The sequence below is a fragment of the Anas platyrhynchos genome, chromosome 21, assembly GCF_047663525.1.
Source record: "Anas platyrhynchos isolate ZD024472 breed Pekin duck chromosome 21, IASCAAS_PekinDuck_T2T, whole genome shotgun sequence".
NCBI classification, from domain to species: domain Eukaryota; kingdom Metazoa; phylum Chordata; class Aves; order Anseriformes; family Anatidae; genus Anas; species Anas platyrhynchos.
In genome coordinates this window covers 12,273,561-12,292,077 of record NC_092607.1, presented here as the reverse complement: position 1 = coordinate 12,292,077, position 18,517 = coordinate 12,273,561, and the positions used below count along the sequence as shown (strand labels likewise).

Here is an 18,517-nt window from a genome sequence, read left to right as displayed (position 1 = left end):
AAAAATAGTATTACTTGCATTGATGCAAGCATTTAATAGATGTGAGGAGTCCATAATACAAGCTAAAGAGCATTAAAGGTTACAAACCACAGTTTTTAACATCCTCCTGATCTGCTGGTGTTTCTAGCAATCCCTAAATTTGAGGAATATTCTTTTAAAGCCTGTAATCTATCACTTATGAAAGATTTGTGTCATGTTTTCAGGTGCTGTTTTGTAAAGGGACCACTATAAAAGCATCATTCTGTATAGGGCTGTCAGCTTTGAGATCCTACAAAATAAGGAGCCTGTTCTTGGCCCTGGGCATGTGACCACCCTGTGACTTGTCATGTTCTTCTTGTGACACTAGATGAAGACACAGCTGGCACAAGCACCCATCTATCATGAGTCAACAAGTGTGAACGCAAATATTCTGCTAGTATGAGTGAAGTCTTTTAACGTGTCTGGCAGCTGTTGCTTGAGAGCAGGCATTGTAAGAACTTGTTTGGGACCAGAGCCTGATGCAGAAAGACTTTGTCAAATTATCTGCAGCAGCAATGAGGCAGAATGATTCACTGGTAGATATTTTTCCTGTACCCAGCACATGCCTTACAAAGTTCTGTCAATGGATGGCACTGCTGGCTTTTCACAGCTGGGCTAGTTTTGGGAACCAGCTTCTTCAATGCATTTATGATTCATCGTTCAGTTTAAACCATGAAAAGTTGCTGTTGCAAAGTGGTTATTTCTATAAGAGTTATGCAGCTAACTCCCCTGGATTGAAGATGGGGCAGATGTGGGCCATTGAGGAGCTCTGTTAGAGCAATGTAGCTGTGTCTCCAGCCAGTTCTCGTGCATCACTCCCTAGTTCTCATTAGGAAAAGGCTGGCTGTGTCTGTGTCAGCACAGAAAAGAGAGCGAGTTTTTCTTTTTCACTGCGAAGGCCTACGGCACATTTTACTGATAGGAGCTCAACCTGCTTGGGCTCCAAGATAACCAGAAGTCATGTAGCTGTTTTGTATTGTGCTGAGCTAATGAGCTCTGCTGAGAAAAAAGCTGTATTCTTTCAGGCCTGATACCGTGCTAATGTGGTTACGTGGCTTCTACTAAAACTTGGAGCAGCTGCCAAATGTGAGCATATCTGCTGGGAATATGGACAGATACCAGCTCAATTGCTGAAGGTTTTCTGCTGCTGCACAAGGTTTTTTCCACGTCCTTCAGACGTGCAGCCAGTTGCCAAAATGCACTTTTAAGAACCACAGTGTAAAATCTGCTACAGGAGCAAGTCTGGAGGAAGGAGGGCTCAGAAGGTAATCTCCGAGCTAGAAAAAGGGGGAGGAAAGCCATTTTGCTGCGTTATTTCCCATTTTCTTCAATATCGTTATCCTCTGGGATAGTACATGATAATTCACTTATTATTCATGGATTTAACAAATTATCTGTTTATTCTGGGCTACTTCTCAGTTGATTAAACTAAGGGAAGTTATTCTCAATTGCACTGTCATAAACCCAGAGTTGGTGTCTAAAATGGAAGAGAACAAAAGGGGAATCAGAAAGGAGAGATGACAGAATTGAAACCAATAAGAATCTTTGATTTTGTACAAAGTTTACTAAGCATTCAAAGAAAAGAAGAAACAGGAAAAAATAAAATAAAATTGGGGTCAGAAGAAAAGCAGCCTGTGAAACAGATCTTGTTTCAGCAGCCTGGATGAGCTTTGAAAAATAAGCTGATTCCTAAAGCTCCTAAAGAAACTCAGCCTGAAAATACTCTTTGTTTAGCTGGATGCAGTTAAATGAAGTTAATAGTGATGCAATTGCATAAAACTGGTGTTATCCAGTTATCCTTCAGAGATCTATGCCTTAACTACCAGTCTGCCATAACAGCAGATTCAGTCCTATGGAAACCCTAGATGTTTCCCGGGTACGTCACCTCCCACATACTGACTGCTCATTTGCCTTCTGGAAATGCCTTTAAGATAATTAAGAAAAATAATAGATTAGTAGACTATTTTGTTACTAATTGGGTTCAGAATTTCTGAACCCTTGATGATCTGAGGGTTTGTTAATAATCAGAAATGATCGGCATCCCACAGGACCACCTGCTTTGTTCTTGGTTGTCTGTGAAATGTCTGATTTTTAAAGGATGTGTGCCACAGATAACCCAAAGAGGATGATTTAGGGGAAGATGTTTTTATGCCAGAGTAGAACTGAATTTTGCTGACCTGAAGATAAGATATTTTGTTCTCATCTTCGGGGTTACAAAATCTAATTTTGCCTATGTAATTGAGAAACCTTCAGCAGCCTCTGACAGGACTGCAGGCAGAGGAATGATACTGAAGAAAAAGGTCTAACAGGATACTTTGTGTGCTATAAACTTCACTTGGTTAAGCAGTTCTGTTCTGTACTGACTCGCAAAGAAAATAAACGTCAGTGTTTATCAATTGCTGATCATAGTCCACGTGAATTCAGCTTTTTCATACAGCCCTTTGAGTCTGGAGTTGTTGCTGGATAATGCTTGAACCCACAAATGTTAGGCATGTGGTTGTAAGCACGGTTTCCATGGGAATTGCATTAGAATCTATTTAAAGAATGGAAGGGAAATAAACATATTTTTTGGATTTTTTTTGATAATGCCAAAATAATTGATGCGAAAAGCTAGTATGAAGCAGTTCACACACTGCCAAAACGATGCACAGAGATGTTTAATTCTGCCTTTGTTAGGCATGAAGTACTTGTGACAGAAAACCACTATGCAGACAGAAGTTGTACAAGCATTTGTAATTCTGCTCTCTATTCACTCTCTGTGCCCACGAACTGTACTGATAAGCACTGCAGCCTTCCCTCGCTAGTATTTAATGTTAGGATTTAATCCTCAATGAACAGAAAAAGCTTGGGCTTAGATCAGAGGGAGCAGAAACAATTTTGTCCTGAAATACTGCCCTTTCTCCTACTAACTGTTTATAAATGAATACGGTAGTGGATATCATCATTTTACTGGAAAACAACAGTTCATCCAAAGGACAGAATTTATTCTAGTTGGTTTGATTTATTTGTCTTTTACCTTCATGTTTAAATTAAAGTAGTTTTAAGTATCTGATAGCATTAACATTATTATTATTTTTTCCTTCAGTTATTAATTGAAAATTTGGACAAGTTCTTTTTCCAAAATATGTATAGAAGTCAAAGGGAGGGAGTTTAAAAAAATACTGTCATCAACTCCCTTATCTTCCCTTCAAAAACAAGGCTCCTGTTCTTGTCACTGGAGTAGGATGTAAAGAAACAACATTTTGTCACATCTGGAAGAGAAAATGAGCAGTTTACATTAGTCTGTTCTCTAAATATCGTCTACCGCATCTGAAAGCCTTTTAGAAAGTTAATCACAGTTTCTAATTTTCTGTTATAAGGCTGATTGTTTTTGTGACATCTAGGTTGCCTTATTATCTGTCTTGGATTTGTAGCGTGTTGATGGACTCCTCTTTATTTTTATTTTATAGAAGATGGAAGGATGTTAGGTATTAGCCTTGCAAACTATGTAGGGAAATGGCTCGGCTATGACAAGTTCTGTTTATTTGACTTGCTTTGTGCTCTCTGTTGTCTTTCTTTAAAAGCAGAGTGTTTAAGTTAGCTGGGACTTTCTAAGCTAACCCAGTTAAGTATGCTCAGGGGAAAGATGCTTCCATAGCACAGTGGTGCATGTAGAAGAATGACTTAAGCTACTGCAGGGAACACAAGCAGAGGGCAGGGCAATGGTTCTGCATATTCCTGAGAGAGCTGAGGGAAGGGTGCTGAGGCCCCCTGTTCAGAAAGAGAGACACCTGAGTTAGAATGGGAAGCCTTCATCCTGCAGCAAGGGTGGCAGTGGCAAAGGAGTTTCTCTTTCCTTTATACTAACATTGTAAAATACATGCAGTTTTTTGAAAAGCAAGTTGCTGGCCTGGGATATTTTGTTTAGAAAATGACAGAACAGGAATCAGGACCCACAGTATTTGGTCTGAAATAAAACTTCCTGAGCTCCTTTTCATAAGAAAAATACAATCATTTTAATTTTCAATTCAGATCAAACAGCTACTTTTATTTTCCAATTCAGCCAGCAGTTGAGCTAAATGCAGGCTTGCACAGCCCCGCTCCATGCTTCTTGGTGGTTACCTCCTAGAGGATGGATGTTTCCCAGGTACCTGTTAGAGAGCTACCTGAGGTACAGCCCGGGAAGGGGGGTGATCTCCGGAGCGACCCTGTCAGCCCCTCCAGCTGGTCACTGGGTCTGAGGCCAGGAGAGAAGGCGACACTATCTGCCCCACAGTCATTTTGGGGACATAAGAACAGAAACAGTCTCTTTGTCTTTGGGCTCTGCAGGATGGCCATGAATTTCTGATCTTGTCTCAGAAGAAGGTATTCTAAGACAAGGTTCTGGCCAATAGTCCTGTCCTTTGCCATGTGAACCTCTCAGATTATTTCCTTCTTTTTTTGCTGTCAGAATAAAGTCAGGAAGTTAGGAGGAAAACAAAAGATAAACCCTTTGGTCCTTTCTGCAGCTCTGAGGAGATGGCATATCCTCAAAGTAACAAATCAGGGCATTCAGCACTCACAAATGCTCTGGGATAATAAAGCAGCTTGCAAAGAGATAACGAACAAAACCAGCCTGTGCAGTGCCTCTGAGTAACTCTGCGTTTACAGCGGGTAACCATGAGGTGCAAGGCAGAGAAAGAAGGGGATGGGAACAGGGGGCAGAATTGATTCAAGAACCAGAATCTCATTCCCGGCTGCCAGGGAAGAGTGGTTAACAGTGAATATAAATGACGAATTCAACAAGATCTGCAAAATGCCTTGCCTGTGTCATTTTGAATCAGGTCGCTGTTGCTCAGTGCTGGAATACCACCATCAGTGCTGAATATGATGAAACTAATAGCAACTAGGAATGTTAATTAAGAACTGGGTCAGCTGTCCTTTACGATTAGTGACAGTGTTACCCTGCTGTGATACCTAAATAGACTTTCTCACACATCATTGTCACACATTAATTTTTCAAAGCGTACGGACGCCAGATCAATAGTTTATCTAGTACATTTTCTGAGCCACCTATAAGCAACTTTACACATGTGAGATTGGAAAGAAATCGTCTTGACTTTATGATAACCCATTCTCTTAGAGCAATTTCCCTTGGAATAGGATCTTCACACTAGGTGCAGGAGGATGCATTTCCAGGACAGGCTCTGCAGAGGTGCAGCTTTGGCTGTGCCTGGCTACCACGCTTCCAGCCCTGCAGGCAGCATCTCCTGCGTGCTCATTTGAACTGCTCTGAGCAGATCACCACCATCTGGAATGGGGGAACTGCAACAGGGAAAATGCACTCATTTCAGAAACTTTCCCTTTTACTGTGGAGCAGATATAAAATAGTGATGGTGGTAGCACATGCCAACATGTGCCTCGGTACAGGTTGCCAAACAGGGCAATTAGGGCCTGACCTTGTGGCAAACTGAGCATGTGCTGCAAGAAATGCTTAAAAAATCCTTGGGACTTTTCAAATCTTTATATAGAGGAATGAGGAGATAATCAGTTCACAGAATGTACTTTAGGGGACAATACCAATCAAATTGAAATTCTAAGCTGTATATTCATGCTTGGCAATTCTTTTAAATGATGTAAAATGCTAGGTAGAAAAATGGTTCCCATCTAGGTTAACAATACCTGCTGTTGCATAAGCCACTGGAGCTAAAAAAAAATGCTTAAAAATTACTTCCAGAAATCTAAATGGGACTGAAGATAAAAATTGGACTAATTTCCTCTGGAACCTATATTATGTGGAGCTTGTTGTTATCAACATCTGAATTGCATTTCTGAAGCAGCAACCTTATGCAGTCTCAAATTTGGACCCATATTGTAGGCTTGTATTTTTGTAGTTAGAAAAGCTCCAAATGAAGGAAGAAACCTTTGTTATTAGGAAAACTGCTTGATGATAATTGAGAAAACAACCTTGTCTTGCTCATTCCTGCTGTAGGCTACCAGGTGATAGCTTTGTATTTTTCTTCTGTAGTTGGAACATTTGTGTATTAGTAGGGCACAATAATGTCCTTCAGAGAAAATGTTTGGCTTCCTGGGCATTTGTTGAAGATCACAGACCAGACCCAAACATTTTTCTCTTCTAAAATATAGTCTTTCATTTAATAAATATTACTGAACTTGTAGCATTACCATCCCCATATCTGCCTTAATATGAAAGGACTTAAAGGTTGCACATTTCCATGTTCAGAGATTACGGCAACTTGAAAAGAAAACTAGATGAATAGTCTGTAATGAATACTGGGGTTTGTGTGTGTGTGAGTATGACTATGGGAGAAAGTCTGATTAGCAGATTTGTCCCCTTCTGATTCCAAAGGGTTTCAGAATTATTCGCTTTCTTTCATAAGCCATATGGTAAGACTACTATGTGCTCGCAGGTATATATTTTGTTGTAGCCCAGAGTTTCTGTTTTATTAGTTGTATCCTGAATAAAATGACACGGACAATCTTCTCATGTTCACTGGAACTTCAATTTTGTAAAATCTCTTGGTATTTAAAATTCAATAAAGCATGAAGCTGAGAAAGCTAGTAGCCTGAGTGCTGAACATAGTTAGGGAAATCTGTGGACCAGTACAACAGCTTTAATTGGAAATCACTACACTTTATGTGGCTTGGGACCTTGACATTTATATTCAAGGATTTCTTACTAATAAGGTTTTTGCTGCTTTCCCTTTTGGCTTTAAATAAAAATACTTTATTTAATGCATTTGTAAGCTTTTCCATCCTCTCAGAAATCAGACAAACAGCCACTCATTTAATAATGGAATAAGTAAGGTGAAGAAGTGGTTTATATGTTGATATTCAGTGCACCCAAAATATCTTGAGGGAGGAAACAAGTGTCTGATCCTGCAACTCTCTTCACAGCAAAGCTCATATTTAGTCCCAGGTTTTCCATGAAGTTGTCATAGTCTTGCAGAGTATTAATGAATAAATCATCTCTTCCTCTTACAGAGCTGACGGTAGTGTACAAAATGTTTCATGTTTCACTTGATATACCTGCATGAGAATGTAGCCTGGAAAGTGTTTGTAAAACTACATCTATTTCCTTGCTTTGCATATTGCTGAAGGTAATTTTTATCATCACAATTATTTTTGTATTCATAAAAGAATATGTTGATGAGAAACATCTACTTTTGGAAGAACCAGTGATGACTGTAATATGATTTTTTCCATTAACTTGACATCTATCTTTTACATATTCTGGATCTGAATCACTCTCAATCTGCAGTTAAATATTGCTGATGAATTCTTTGTGTCACTCTAAGATCATCTGCTTCTTTGTCTATAGTACTTGCATTGATGACAACTTGCAGTAGCTCTCGAAGTGTGCCTACCCCTCTACCAAAGTAACATAAGCAGAATACGCTTCTTACTTCACATATTTGCCTTTTTTTTTTTTTAAGTAGACATAAAAGAACAGACAAGTGGGCCATAACTGTCAAATGATGACTCCCTGCCTCCTCCACATCCATTTTTCTGTACCTTTCTTCCATTTTATATTCTACCTGTACTTTTGTACCCTGCGATGACAAAACTGATCTCAGCATGTTGCTAGCTTTGGAAAAGCGTTTAACAATTACTTGTGTGAGTGACTTGAGTGAAAGTTATGCCACTGAGTCCTTGATTACCAGCCTATCTGCACAGCACAACAGCCTCTTGATGTTGGAGGACACTGAGGTTCTGTGCCTAGACACAGCAAGGAAGAATCAGAAGAGGTTTTGAAGAGGGACTCTTCCTATGAAGAGAGACCAGTCCATGGCCATGGAGAGAGAAGGCAGGAAGGAACTTCGCTGGGCTTTAAATGATTACTGTTCCTTTGATTCAAGGGGTGAAGGTCCCGTACAAGAGAAAGAGAAAAGGAACCCATCGACCCTGACCCTTCATCCCCTCCCCACCCCCAGCAGGCTTTTTTTTTCTTTTCTTTCCTCTTTTTTTTTTTTTTTTTAATAAAACGTAATTATCTGTGTTTAAAAACAAAACAGCAACAAAATCCACACAACAAAACTCCCTCTGCTTAAGCACTCACCTTCTTGTCATTACGCCTTTCTGGAGCTGAGACCCCCCCTTTCTGGGGGGTCTGGGAGTGTGGAGGGCTGAACTGCACAAACCTTCAGATAGGAACCTGCTTAAAATAGTGCACCTGAAGGACTTGAAACCATGTCCAGGCTCTGCCCAGGACACACCAGGGCTATTTGCAGCATCCAGAGATTATCCGAAGAGAACTGAGCCAAGAGGTGTCAGAAGCGGGTGAAAAGAATGAAAACCTTAGCTCCTAAATGATACCGTGCTGCACAAGGCACTGGGCATCACCTTGTTTTAATAATACAAATAACTCTGCAATCCTCTGATGATACAATCTATTGCCATATAATGGCACAGGGAGTTGAGCACCAAGACTAAGTTACATAGATAAACAGGAAAATCTCGAATGCTGGAAAGAAAGAGCCCCTTTTCCCGAGCTGCAGCCAGATACGGCCGTCGCTCTCTTCTCTTCCAGCAGGTGGAGAGAAGTGAAGGACTGAGTGATGAAGCAAGTGATCCATAAGAATTTCGTCTTTTAAGGTATATTTCTGCATTTTGATATAGGTTGGCTCAAACTTCAAAAGCATTGTTCTGGGAAACTGGACCTTAAACCTACTCACAGACTTTCTGAATGTGCCCTATGTCTTGAAGGTCTAAATTCCCTCAGCATCTATCAGCACTCTTGTCTAAATATCGCCTTCTGCGCAAATCTTGAGAACTGAGGGTATGATAGTTAGAGCATGATAATTTTAGGCTGTATCAAGATGAACTCCGTACTTGCAATCTATTAGAATGTTTGATGTTTCTGACCCCAAATAAAAGCTATTTTCTGAAACATTGCCATGGTGATGCACAACGCAGTGCATTATCATTGCTCTTGCTCTTTATTGAAATGCTTTGGGGCTGAATAAAAAGATGTATATGAAATGCTGGTACATTATGTTGGAGATTGATTTACAAGGCTATGTAAATAACATTGTTATGGATTTAATGGATTATCTAAAATGATATAAAGAAAAGTTACCAGAAAATTAAAAATACATAAGCATATAGTGTTGCAAAAATACACACATTGGTGTGTAAGTACAGCCAACTTCTCCTACCAGAGCACTGAAAGAAGAAATGTTTGCTAGTAAATTGAGTAATTGTTTCTGAAAATTGTCAGCTATCTAGTTTCTAGGTAAGTGTTCCATATTACCTATTCCTAAGAAACATCTTCGGATTCATAGAGTGCTCACTATTGTGAAGCTAATAGATATGTTTTTGATGAATACATTTTTCTGTTTGAATTGTGAAAGCAGTAACCTTTAGTCGTACACAGACAAGATCATTTCAATTCTAGGCTGAGCCCAGCAAAATTGATTAATTCAGAATCTGATGTGCACCTAGTTATTTTTTTTTTCTCCATTCTGATGATTCTGATGAGTCTTATTTGATGATCAGATTGTGAAATATATTTTATGTATATTTATCTTAGATTTGATGAACTTCTGTTCTCCTCTGCTCTTAAAAATATGCTGGATTCCTTTTATTGCTTTTTACGACACACTTTGTAAACATCATATCCTGTAGATCCAATCCCGTCTTCTCTGAAAAGAGTAGGACCTGCAACAGGTGTGTTGTGGTTTAACCTGGCAGGCAGCTAAGCACCACACAGACAGTCACATACTCCTCTTAGTTGGGATGGGAAAGGGAATCAGACTCCACTCAGGGCAACTGAGGACCAAACCCATTCATTTTCCTTAGGTTAAGCAAGGGTCCTAAAGCTCTGTGGCTGAGGTGTGCCAGAGCTGACTGGTCTTGCTTGACTCTGTTTGCCCTGATTTAGGCTGGTAAAAGTGCAGTCACCGCCATGTATTTTACCTTGCATATCATTAATTTTAATATATTTTGCCGTTTCCTCTCAACATTCATTAATGAGAATAGAATCATTATATTTGCATAAATCAATGACTAAGCACTTGTGTTAGCTAGATTGTTAGAAACATGAGTATTATTTGAAAGTAGGTCTAATTATACGGTACTTCACATATTGGGTATTATTTCTGTCAGAACTGTAATGTGGCTAAATTATTATTTTGATTAAGCTGATGAGTTCATTCTCATTTATCTCCCTTTATCTACTTCATTCTGATTAATCTCATTCAGCAAAAAAATCAATATGCAAAGCTGTCCCACTGTGAGAAACTTCCCACTAAAGTTCAAGTGATACAGGGCTATTCTTCATGAGGGCAGAATTGTTGGAAACTGGGAGGAGGAAGGGAATGGGACAGGAGATTTTAAATCTTTGGATTGAACTTCTTGAAGGAATTTGGGAATTACTTGAGAAGTCTAAGTTAATGTAAATAGTTCAGTTTTGCATCTAGAAGCCCAATAAATAGGTTGAACTAGCAGGCTTTAGCTTGCTCGTGCTAACAATTGCCCTGATTAGCTGCATCTTCTGGCAGGTTCTTAGCAAGCCTGGGTTATTCTTTTCCCAAGGATTTTTATTTTCCATTATATGTGTCATTTCCTGAGATGCTCTGCTACTAACTGCTGCCTCTCCTAAAGGAGGCACCTGCCATATTTACTAGGCATCGCCTAAATAATGGGAAAGATTGCACAAGTTCTTTCAGAATCAACTATAACTCTCAGGGGCAGACTCTTGCCACAGAAACAGCAGGGCTGACAAGGTGCTCTAGCTAGTTCTTGTCCTCTCCCCTGTCACAGAAATAAGGGCTTCATGTGGCAGGCAGGGAGCAGTGGATGAAGCTGAGTGCCCGAAGTCTGCAGTCTGCAGCGGCGTGTTTGTCTTTGAGGAAGTGACCCAGCTCTTCATTTCCAGCTCCATCTATAAGGCTCATTAACAAATTGTCTGCTAAGTAATAATAAAAATGGACACACAACAACTAAAAGAACATTTTGGGAATCATGGGAATTACGGCTGAGCATTAGAGCTCACTTTTGTCACTTGGAGCGCACCCAGTCACCTCCCCGTGCTGCACACCCTCCGCTAGGCTGCAGTGCTGTAACCGTGCTCATTAGCTACAGCTCTGCACACAGCTCCTGTACGGAGCGGCTCCTTGGGCCACACAGAGCTTCCTGGGCTATATCTGGGGGCAGGTTAGCAGAGAGGGTGCTGGGTGGCGTGCCTGTGAGACGACTGCAGAATAAAGGGCAGTGGCTCTCCTTTGTAACACCAACAAAATGTCTCAAACATTATTAATTGCTTCTGAGCTTTGCCAAAGGTCTCTCTCTCTCTTTCTCTCTCTCTCTCTCTCTCTTTTTTTTTTTTTTCCCCCCCTCCTTTCCTCCCCTGGCTGTGATGTCCAGAACATCCACTAACAACATACTACAGAAAAGTAGCACAACTATACTGACTAGCCCTTCCACACTCCATGTCTGACCTTCGCACAACCAGCAGAAAAAAAAAAAGAAAAGAAAAAAAAGAAAAAAAAAAGAGGGGAAATGTGTTTAGCAATTAACTTCTCTGTTCTGGGTGAACTGCTAGATTAAAGGTTAACTACCAGCAACAATATCAGGTTAAATAAACCAATAAACAGATGGAAACATTGCATTGCACCTATGTGAAACAAACCAAACCAAAACCAAACCAAACCTTCTGATAAGCAAATATATTTTTGTTTTTGGCTGGAAATCCCTAGCACCACCCTGCTTCCAGTGTTGTTAGTGGTTAGTTGTAGCCAGGTACTCTGTGTTTGGAAGTTTTCTGTTCGCACAGGAAGACCTGTGCCTACAGCGTGGGGGTTACACCATTCTCCAGCCAGACTTTTCTGGCTTCCTCCTTGCTCGAATGCAAGCTGTGTGCTAGCTCTAGCTCCCCGTCCCTTTGCAGTCTGTATACAACACAGAGTAATTTAATTAAGGATGCTCTGTGGGGAAAATGTTGAAAAGAGAAGGCTGCAGCAGCCAGGGGACAGCACATAAAAGCAGAGCATCAGATGCAGTTAAATGATCAATTCTGTTGCAAAAAGAATAACAAACACTGTGGAAAGCTGGCAAAGCAGTAGTTTGTACAAAACAACATGGATGCTATGTTGGGCTCAGAATTAAGACAACACGCATTTCCTTCTGAGCTGTTACTGCACACAGCGTGTTGTATCTTTGCCTATTGCTTCATTTTTCTAACTGGGCTATGACACTTATGAAAGTCTGATTTTTTCCTTAATAGTAATGCAAAATATTTAAATGGCAGCTAGCTCTATTCCTAGAAGCCATGCTGTAACTTTTATTGCTCCTACAGGACTGGTTAGCCTCAGTAAGAGAAGGATGGTCTGATCATTTCTGTGTGAGTCTAAAAGCTGGAGGGCTCCTGTTGAAGGATCTATACTCCTGTTTAGGGACCTAATTTTCCTACATGTTGTACGAGGAGTTTTGCTATCTTGCCAGCAGTGGTCAGCATCTGGGGTGCAGAGTCACTTCAAAGGAAACCTCAGGTAGAAATGCCCAGAAGATGTGCACATATGTTCCACTTCAAAATGTATTAATGATTTTTCTTAAGTCTTTTATCTGTGTGCGTGGCACAGAGTAGTGCGACCGAGGATTAGCAAGTCACCACTTTGTTGCATCACTTCTTTAGTAAAGCTTCCTCATCTTCAGGGATGAGGCTTTCAGAGGGAGAAATGCCCTTGGTTTCAAATAAAGACAGAAAATCAAAGATCCCCATTTTTCTCCCTACACTTGATAGCATCAGGGCAACTATAATTGCAATGATGCTAGTGGCAAGAAACCTACCTCAGAGCTTCCCCATTGCAATGGGAGTTTTGAGAGTATTGTAGTGCTTAAACTGCTCTAAAAGTGTACATGCTGCTTCCAGAGCTGGCTTAAAAAACTATAAAACCAAACACATTCTAATGTTAATTGCACTGAACTACATACTCGGCTAATTGCAAAGCTTTTAGCTGTGTCGGTTGTCCATGCACTCCCTACTTCCCTGCCTAGGAGTCCCAAATTACATATAATGGAAAAAATTAAAGCATTAAATGGTTACTGCAAGTGGCTTAGATTTTAGTCTGCCATAACATCTCCTACGTCAGCTGCACAGGAAACAAAAAATGTTATTGTCTGGAACGTTTCCATTCATCTAAAAGATATCAGGAAGGCCTACCACTTGACTTTTATATGAAAAATTCTCTTTGGATGCTATGAAAAAGGAAAAGAGTTTTTTCTTAGAATGCTTTTGTGATTTTGAAAGACCTTGAAAACCTCTACTTAAGCATTGTGTAGATTAGCGAGTAAAAGGCAGCAAAATAACAGGGATTCCTCAGTTTTGGTGGCTAACTTCTTAATTGTTTTGAAATACTGTGTAGTGTGGTGTAATATAGTATGGTATAGTATCATTTTATGGTGAGGGGTCTTGTACTGGAAGAGAACAAGGACAAGGGTTCCTTCCTGCTCCCAGTCTCTGTCCTGAAAGGAGGGGACTCACATAAGTGACAGGGCCACAAAGTTATTTCTTGTTGAGGGAAGGTTTCTGTTAATGTGAGCGAAGCTGAACGTTTTCACATCAATAGGATGCTTCTAGCCACCTCTCTTTTTCTTTGGTGCACAGGCTGCTTACACACAGCCTGCTAAATTGCTCTGGGCACATTCCAAAGCTCCACCTGCAGTTGGCCAGGCTGGAACTTCTTCAGTAGGTTTCTTTTGCACTTCTCACTCTCATTTTCTTGTTGTGGAGAGCAATTACTTGTGTTGTGCAACAGAACTCAATGGCTGTCAATATTTACCCATCTGTAGTTTTTCCGTGATTAGTGAAGTAGTGCTTGATTTGAGGCTTGAATGGAGAATTTTGCTTTCACCACAATGAAAAGCAATCTGCACAAATGATTTTCATTGCTTGTTTCTGTTTCCTACATGCTGGTAACGAGCTGAGCAATCTGGCACCAGGTGGACACTCCAAACCATTTTTTTTTTTTTCTGGGACTGCAGCAACCAGAAATGTTTGCTAGTGAATTATATTCCAAGATGATAAAATCACCCTCAGGTCTGTGCTTGACCGAGTGCCTCAACATAACCAGAATGAGTATGTGCATGGTGCTCAGCAAGTACCTGAAAACAGGTTTTCCTTGAAAACACTGCTTGACATTAAATCCTCCAATTACCTCCTATCACTGCAACTTCTGGGAGAAAGATCCTTGCTGCTGATAGCAGAGGTGTTAAAATCAAACACATTCTCCAGGGCTTTGCTTTATTAGGTCCTAAAAGAGAAGGGAAGTGGATCTGCATGGTTCTTTGAATTTTTTGCGTTTTCTGACCGTGCTACTCTGAGTCATGTCCTCATCCCCGTAGCACAGAAATATCTTCATAAAAATTTGAGTTTAGCCCTTGGGTGAGAAGTAAAGAGAGTGAGAAGAAAGAGGGGCATTAAGAAGGCTACTCCAGGAAAGCATATGTGCTGGTCTTTAACAGATCAGTGTATCGATGTCACTAGAAGTGTAACAAAAAAAAACAAAAACAACAGACAAACCCACAAAACAAACACTGCCCCCCAGTGTTTTTGAAATATTGGGGATACATTGAGATATTTTGACAGATTGTGGAAAACAGATCTCTTGCAACAAATTCAGCATGAAATATTCGCCAGTTAAGTCACAGTCCTTCTTTCAAATTACCAGTGTCCTGAATGTCCTGCAGGTTAGATCCCTCACATTAACTTGACAGTTCTGCTGATCTCCCATTCTGTAGTGTTGTCACATTACTGTTTGGTAGCAGTAATTTTTAGTGTTAGACAATTTTGGAGAGTGTAGGAAGCCTGCTTTTGTTTACAGAGATGGCAGTATCGTCATAGCCTTCTTTTAGTTATCTGGAACAAACAAACAAACAAACAAATCCTTTCAAGTGCATGATGGCATGCCTTAAGCAACAACATCTCTGACATGAGCAGGTTTTTAGGTTAGCACAGTCTGAGTAAATTGGAGCGAGCTTGGATGACCTCTTCCTGTTGTTCAGAAACAACACTGTGAGGCTCACAGCATCTGTTCTTTTTTTTTTTTTTTCTGCACCCCAGAGAGAAGATGATCATCTATTGTCCAAAAGTAACACCTCTTCTAACAAGAACAGTAGAATTAGAAGCATGAACCTGGGATTATGTCAGCATGTTATAAATGAGAGCAGTCGGGAGACAACAAATGCACAAATCGTTGCTTCCTGAAGTAAGTATGGGAAAGGTACAGCTGATATGCACTTGACTGAGTTTTCAAAGTCCTTGTTGAAAAATATTTTTTGGCAATGGGATGGAGAGCCCCTGGCAGTGGGGCACAAGTGTCACATGATTGTGACAATTTTTCAGCAGAGGATTTTTAGTGATCAGGATTTTTCCCTCCATTAATAATTCACTCTGTTGGGATTGGGAATCCTCAGACATTTTAGTTACTGTTACTGAAAGTTATTTGAAGGTCTGAAGCTAACCAGTGTAATGAGTCAGGGCTTGAAATATTTGCTAATGCAGAATAGAAAAAAAAACCTGCAAGTATTTCACAGCATGGTGTCAAGAAACCCTTAATTTCCATGAGCTTGACAGTAAGAGGTAATTGATTATTTTTATTATTATTATTATTATTATTTTTTAATAAGAAACTTGTCTAATTGTCATTTAACGTACAGTGTTGCATCCAATGATAATCCCATCTACTTGAACTATCATTTCCTGTGGTAGTGTCTGACTGTCCAAAACAGCTTTTTGTCAAAGCTAGGTGCATGATGGCTCCATAACCTTCCTCTCTTGAAAAGAAGCAATTAACCAACAAAAATATACACACTTAGGTTATTATACCAACATACCCACTTCCTGCTCAGTATTAAACTCATTTATTTCTGGACTGTGGACCAGGAATATGACTAATAACAGGCTCTGATACAGAAGATAGCAAATGAAGGCAGAGTAATAGTAATTTTTCATTTAAATCACAGGCAAATTGGTTGTTTTGCAGTACATGTCTATGGCAATTACCTGTTGTTTTGCTTTGTAATGCCGATTTGCTTCCACAGTTTATTAGCATGAATGTCAGGGAAACTCTAGCGTATTGGTTTTGTCTATAAACACTTCAGGCCAGGTGGAGCAGACAGCCCCGTCCACACTGCTGATTAGATCTGTTTGAGTTCAACACTTCTGCGAGACAGCACTTCTGCTGAGTGCCCCTGATCCTGCCGTGGTGTGGCACAGCAAGTTGCTCGCAGCATCAGCATGCTTGTGGTGGCTATCTGTGAGTGGCCTGATTTGTGACAATCTGGGGGGAAAAAAGCACAAACCTTTGAAGGACACACTGTATATTGTCAGTCGTCATCTTTGCCACGCTTGCACAGGGAGCCTCGCAGAGCTTAAACTGCAGGTTTGTTCTCTGCTGTGGAGCTGAGCCAGGCTGCTTGAAAGGCTTGCCACTCTTTTTGTTATTCCAAAATAGGATGTTGAGCTCTTCAGAAATGTTGACCTGCTGGGTTAGATTTGCAATCAAACTGCAGGCTGCGTTTTCCCAGGGGATACTCAGCAGTTCAGGTGTTGTGCTGCTCATGGTTAGGTTCCTATTTCTTTCAGGACTCAGAGATCCCAGCTCTCTGAAGAAATTTGGCCCCCATATGCCTTTAAATACACAGAGGGGCTAAAACAGAGAAAAATCAAAGAGGAGATTGCTTTGGTATTCTAATTTCTCTACTAGAGATGTTGTATTTTGTAGATCCACAAAATAAGATGATAAAAATTGAAACAGCAGTTGGATTAACAGAGGCTCTAGAAAAGAAGAGTTGAGATTTAAGCTTCCACAAACACTAGGTAGTGTTAATCTAAGTAAATTGTAGTTTGCCTTGTGCCACTTTGTCTTAAAATGACATTATAAATCTGTGGATCTCATTTGTTTTTCACATTTTAATTCAAACTAGCTAGACATAACTGATGGCAGCAAAACAGAGGATGTTTAAATTCTTACTAGCAGAACACAAACAAATTACACTTCCATACATGTGAAGAACAAACTTGACTGTGTAAAAGCCAGTACATTCCAGATTTTCTATGAATTGTCAGTGATTGATTCAAAGTATGCCTTCGTGGTGAAAATGAGTGTATGGGCTTATATGTGTATGTGTAAAAAGGCACACATGTATAAGGTAAATGTGTACACATTACATAACTCATGATGACAGGGAAGTTCCCAAGTGCTGTTTTTACCTGGGAATTACTTATTGTAGGATGTGAAAGAGCATGTTTTAGGTACTTAAACACCATGAATATATACAGCTAGTGTGGGTCTGACTACATAAGTACTGACACAACGGGCAAGATGCTGTTGGATTTACAATATGAACAAAAGACCTTTGAAAATGACATTGGTACAACATTAAGATAATCCTGTAACTTTTAAATGATTAAAAAACAACAACATATTTTGTAATGACAGTTTCTCATTAAGATAAGGCTTGTTCAAATTCCAACACCTTCTTCCCTCTAAGAAAAGACTTTTTTCTTTTAAACACATGCTTGCTCACTATGCAGATGTCTTAATGATCTGGTATACACTGCTGCATAAATGTGGAAAGTATATTCTTAGTTATGTTAATTCCATATTTTCCTTTATTCAGAAAATCTGATTGCTTAAAGTTCTTTGAAGTGGTGGCTTTTGAGCATGAAAAGCTTTCACTGTTTACAGAGCTGCATTATTTTACTTATCTCTTCAGAAAAAGAAATGTTAAAAGCTGGTGTTATATGTTGTTCTCTTACCAGATTCCAGGAAACCAAAAAAATGGGCAGTGTATTAGTGAAATATTTTTTGAAATAACAATATTTGTGCATATGCCTAGGAAGATATTTGGCTTTCCTAACGAGTAATTATACAGCAAATTGGGAGTAACTGTCACATTAGAAGTAAAGTATTACTTCCATATATCAGAATAATTTTTAATTAAAGCAAATTTCCACAGGGAGCGTATTTAAGAAAACAAAACACAAAACATAGCTCCAGCTATCCTAGATTTTTTTTTCTTTTTTTCTTTTTTCTTTTTTCTTTTTTCTTTTTTCTTTTCTTCCCTGAGCTGTCTCTGACCTGTTAGTATCTGGAAAATTCTCTTCCCTGAACAAAATATCCTTCCTGCCAACTCTGCCAGCTTCACTATTTCACATTAATTAACAAATGCTCCCCTACATCTTTTCCTATCTCTTCCCTATGCTTTACACAACCCTGAAAGATGGAAACCTGTGATCGGTATGTTTTGGTGGCTAAAGAAGAAATTCAATTAATTTAGGAGTGGGCAACATCAGGGAAGTACTCAAAAGATTCTTCTGCCCACAGTACCAATTAAGTGTTTTTCTGGTCTGTAAGCCAAAACCAAGAAAAACAAAGCCTCGCACACTAGTTCTTTTTCCTTAAGCAAAGCAAAAGGAAAGTGTTGAGTACAACAGTGATTACTTCTTCACATGTTGTTTTTCAGATAGTAATTGGGCTGGCTTTGAATATTTCTTGTACATTTGGACTGTCAGTAA

General features: G+C 39.7%; 1 protein-coding gene across 1 annotated transcript in view; it reads left to right on the top strand.

The window, feature by feature from the left end:
- Positions 1-1,197: 1,197 nt before the first annotated feature.
- LOC101796210 (formin-F) overlaps positions 1,198-18,517 on the top strand; it is an 89,127-nt gene continuing 71,807 nt past the window's right edge. Inside the window, exons 1-2 of the mRNA XM_072026487.1 lie at positions 1,198-1,283; positions 15,059-15,203. Of these exons, the coding sequence (XP_071882588.1) occupies positions 15,156-15,203 (48 nt within the window). The 5' untranslated portion in view covers positions 1,198-1,283; positions 15,059-15,155. The remainder of the gene's footprint in view (positions 1,284-15,058; positions 15,204-18,517) is intronic.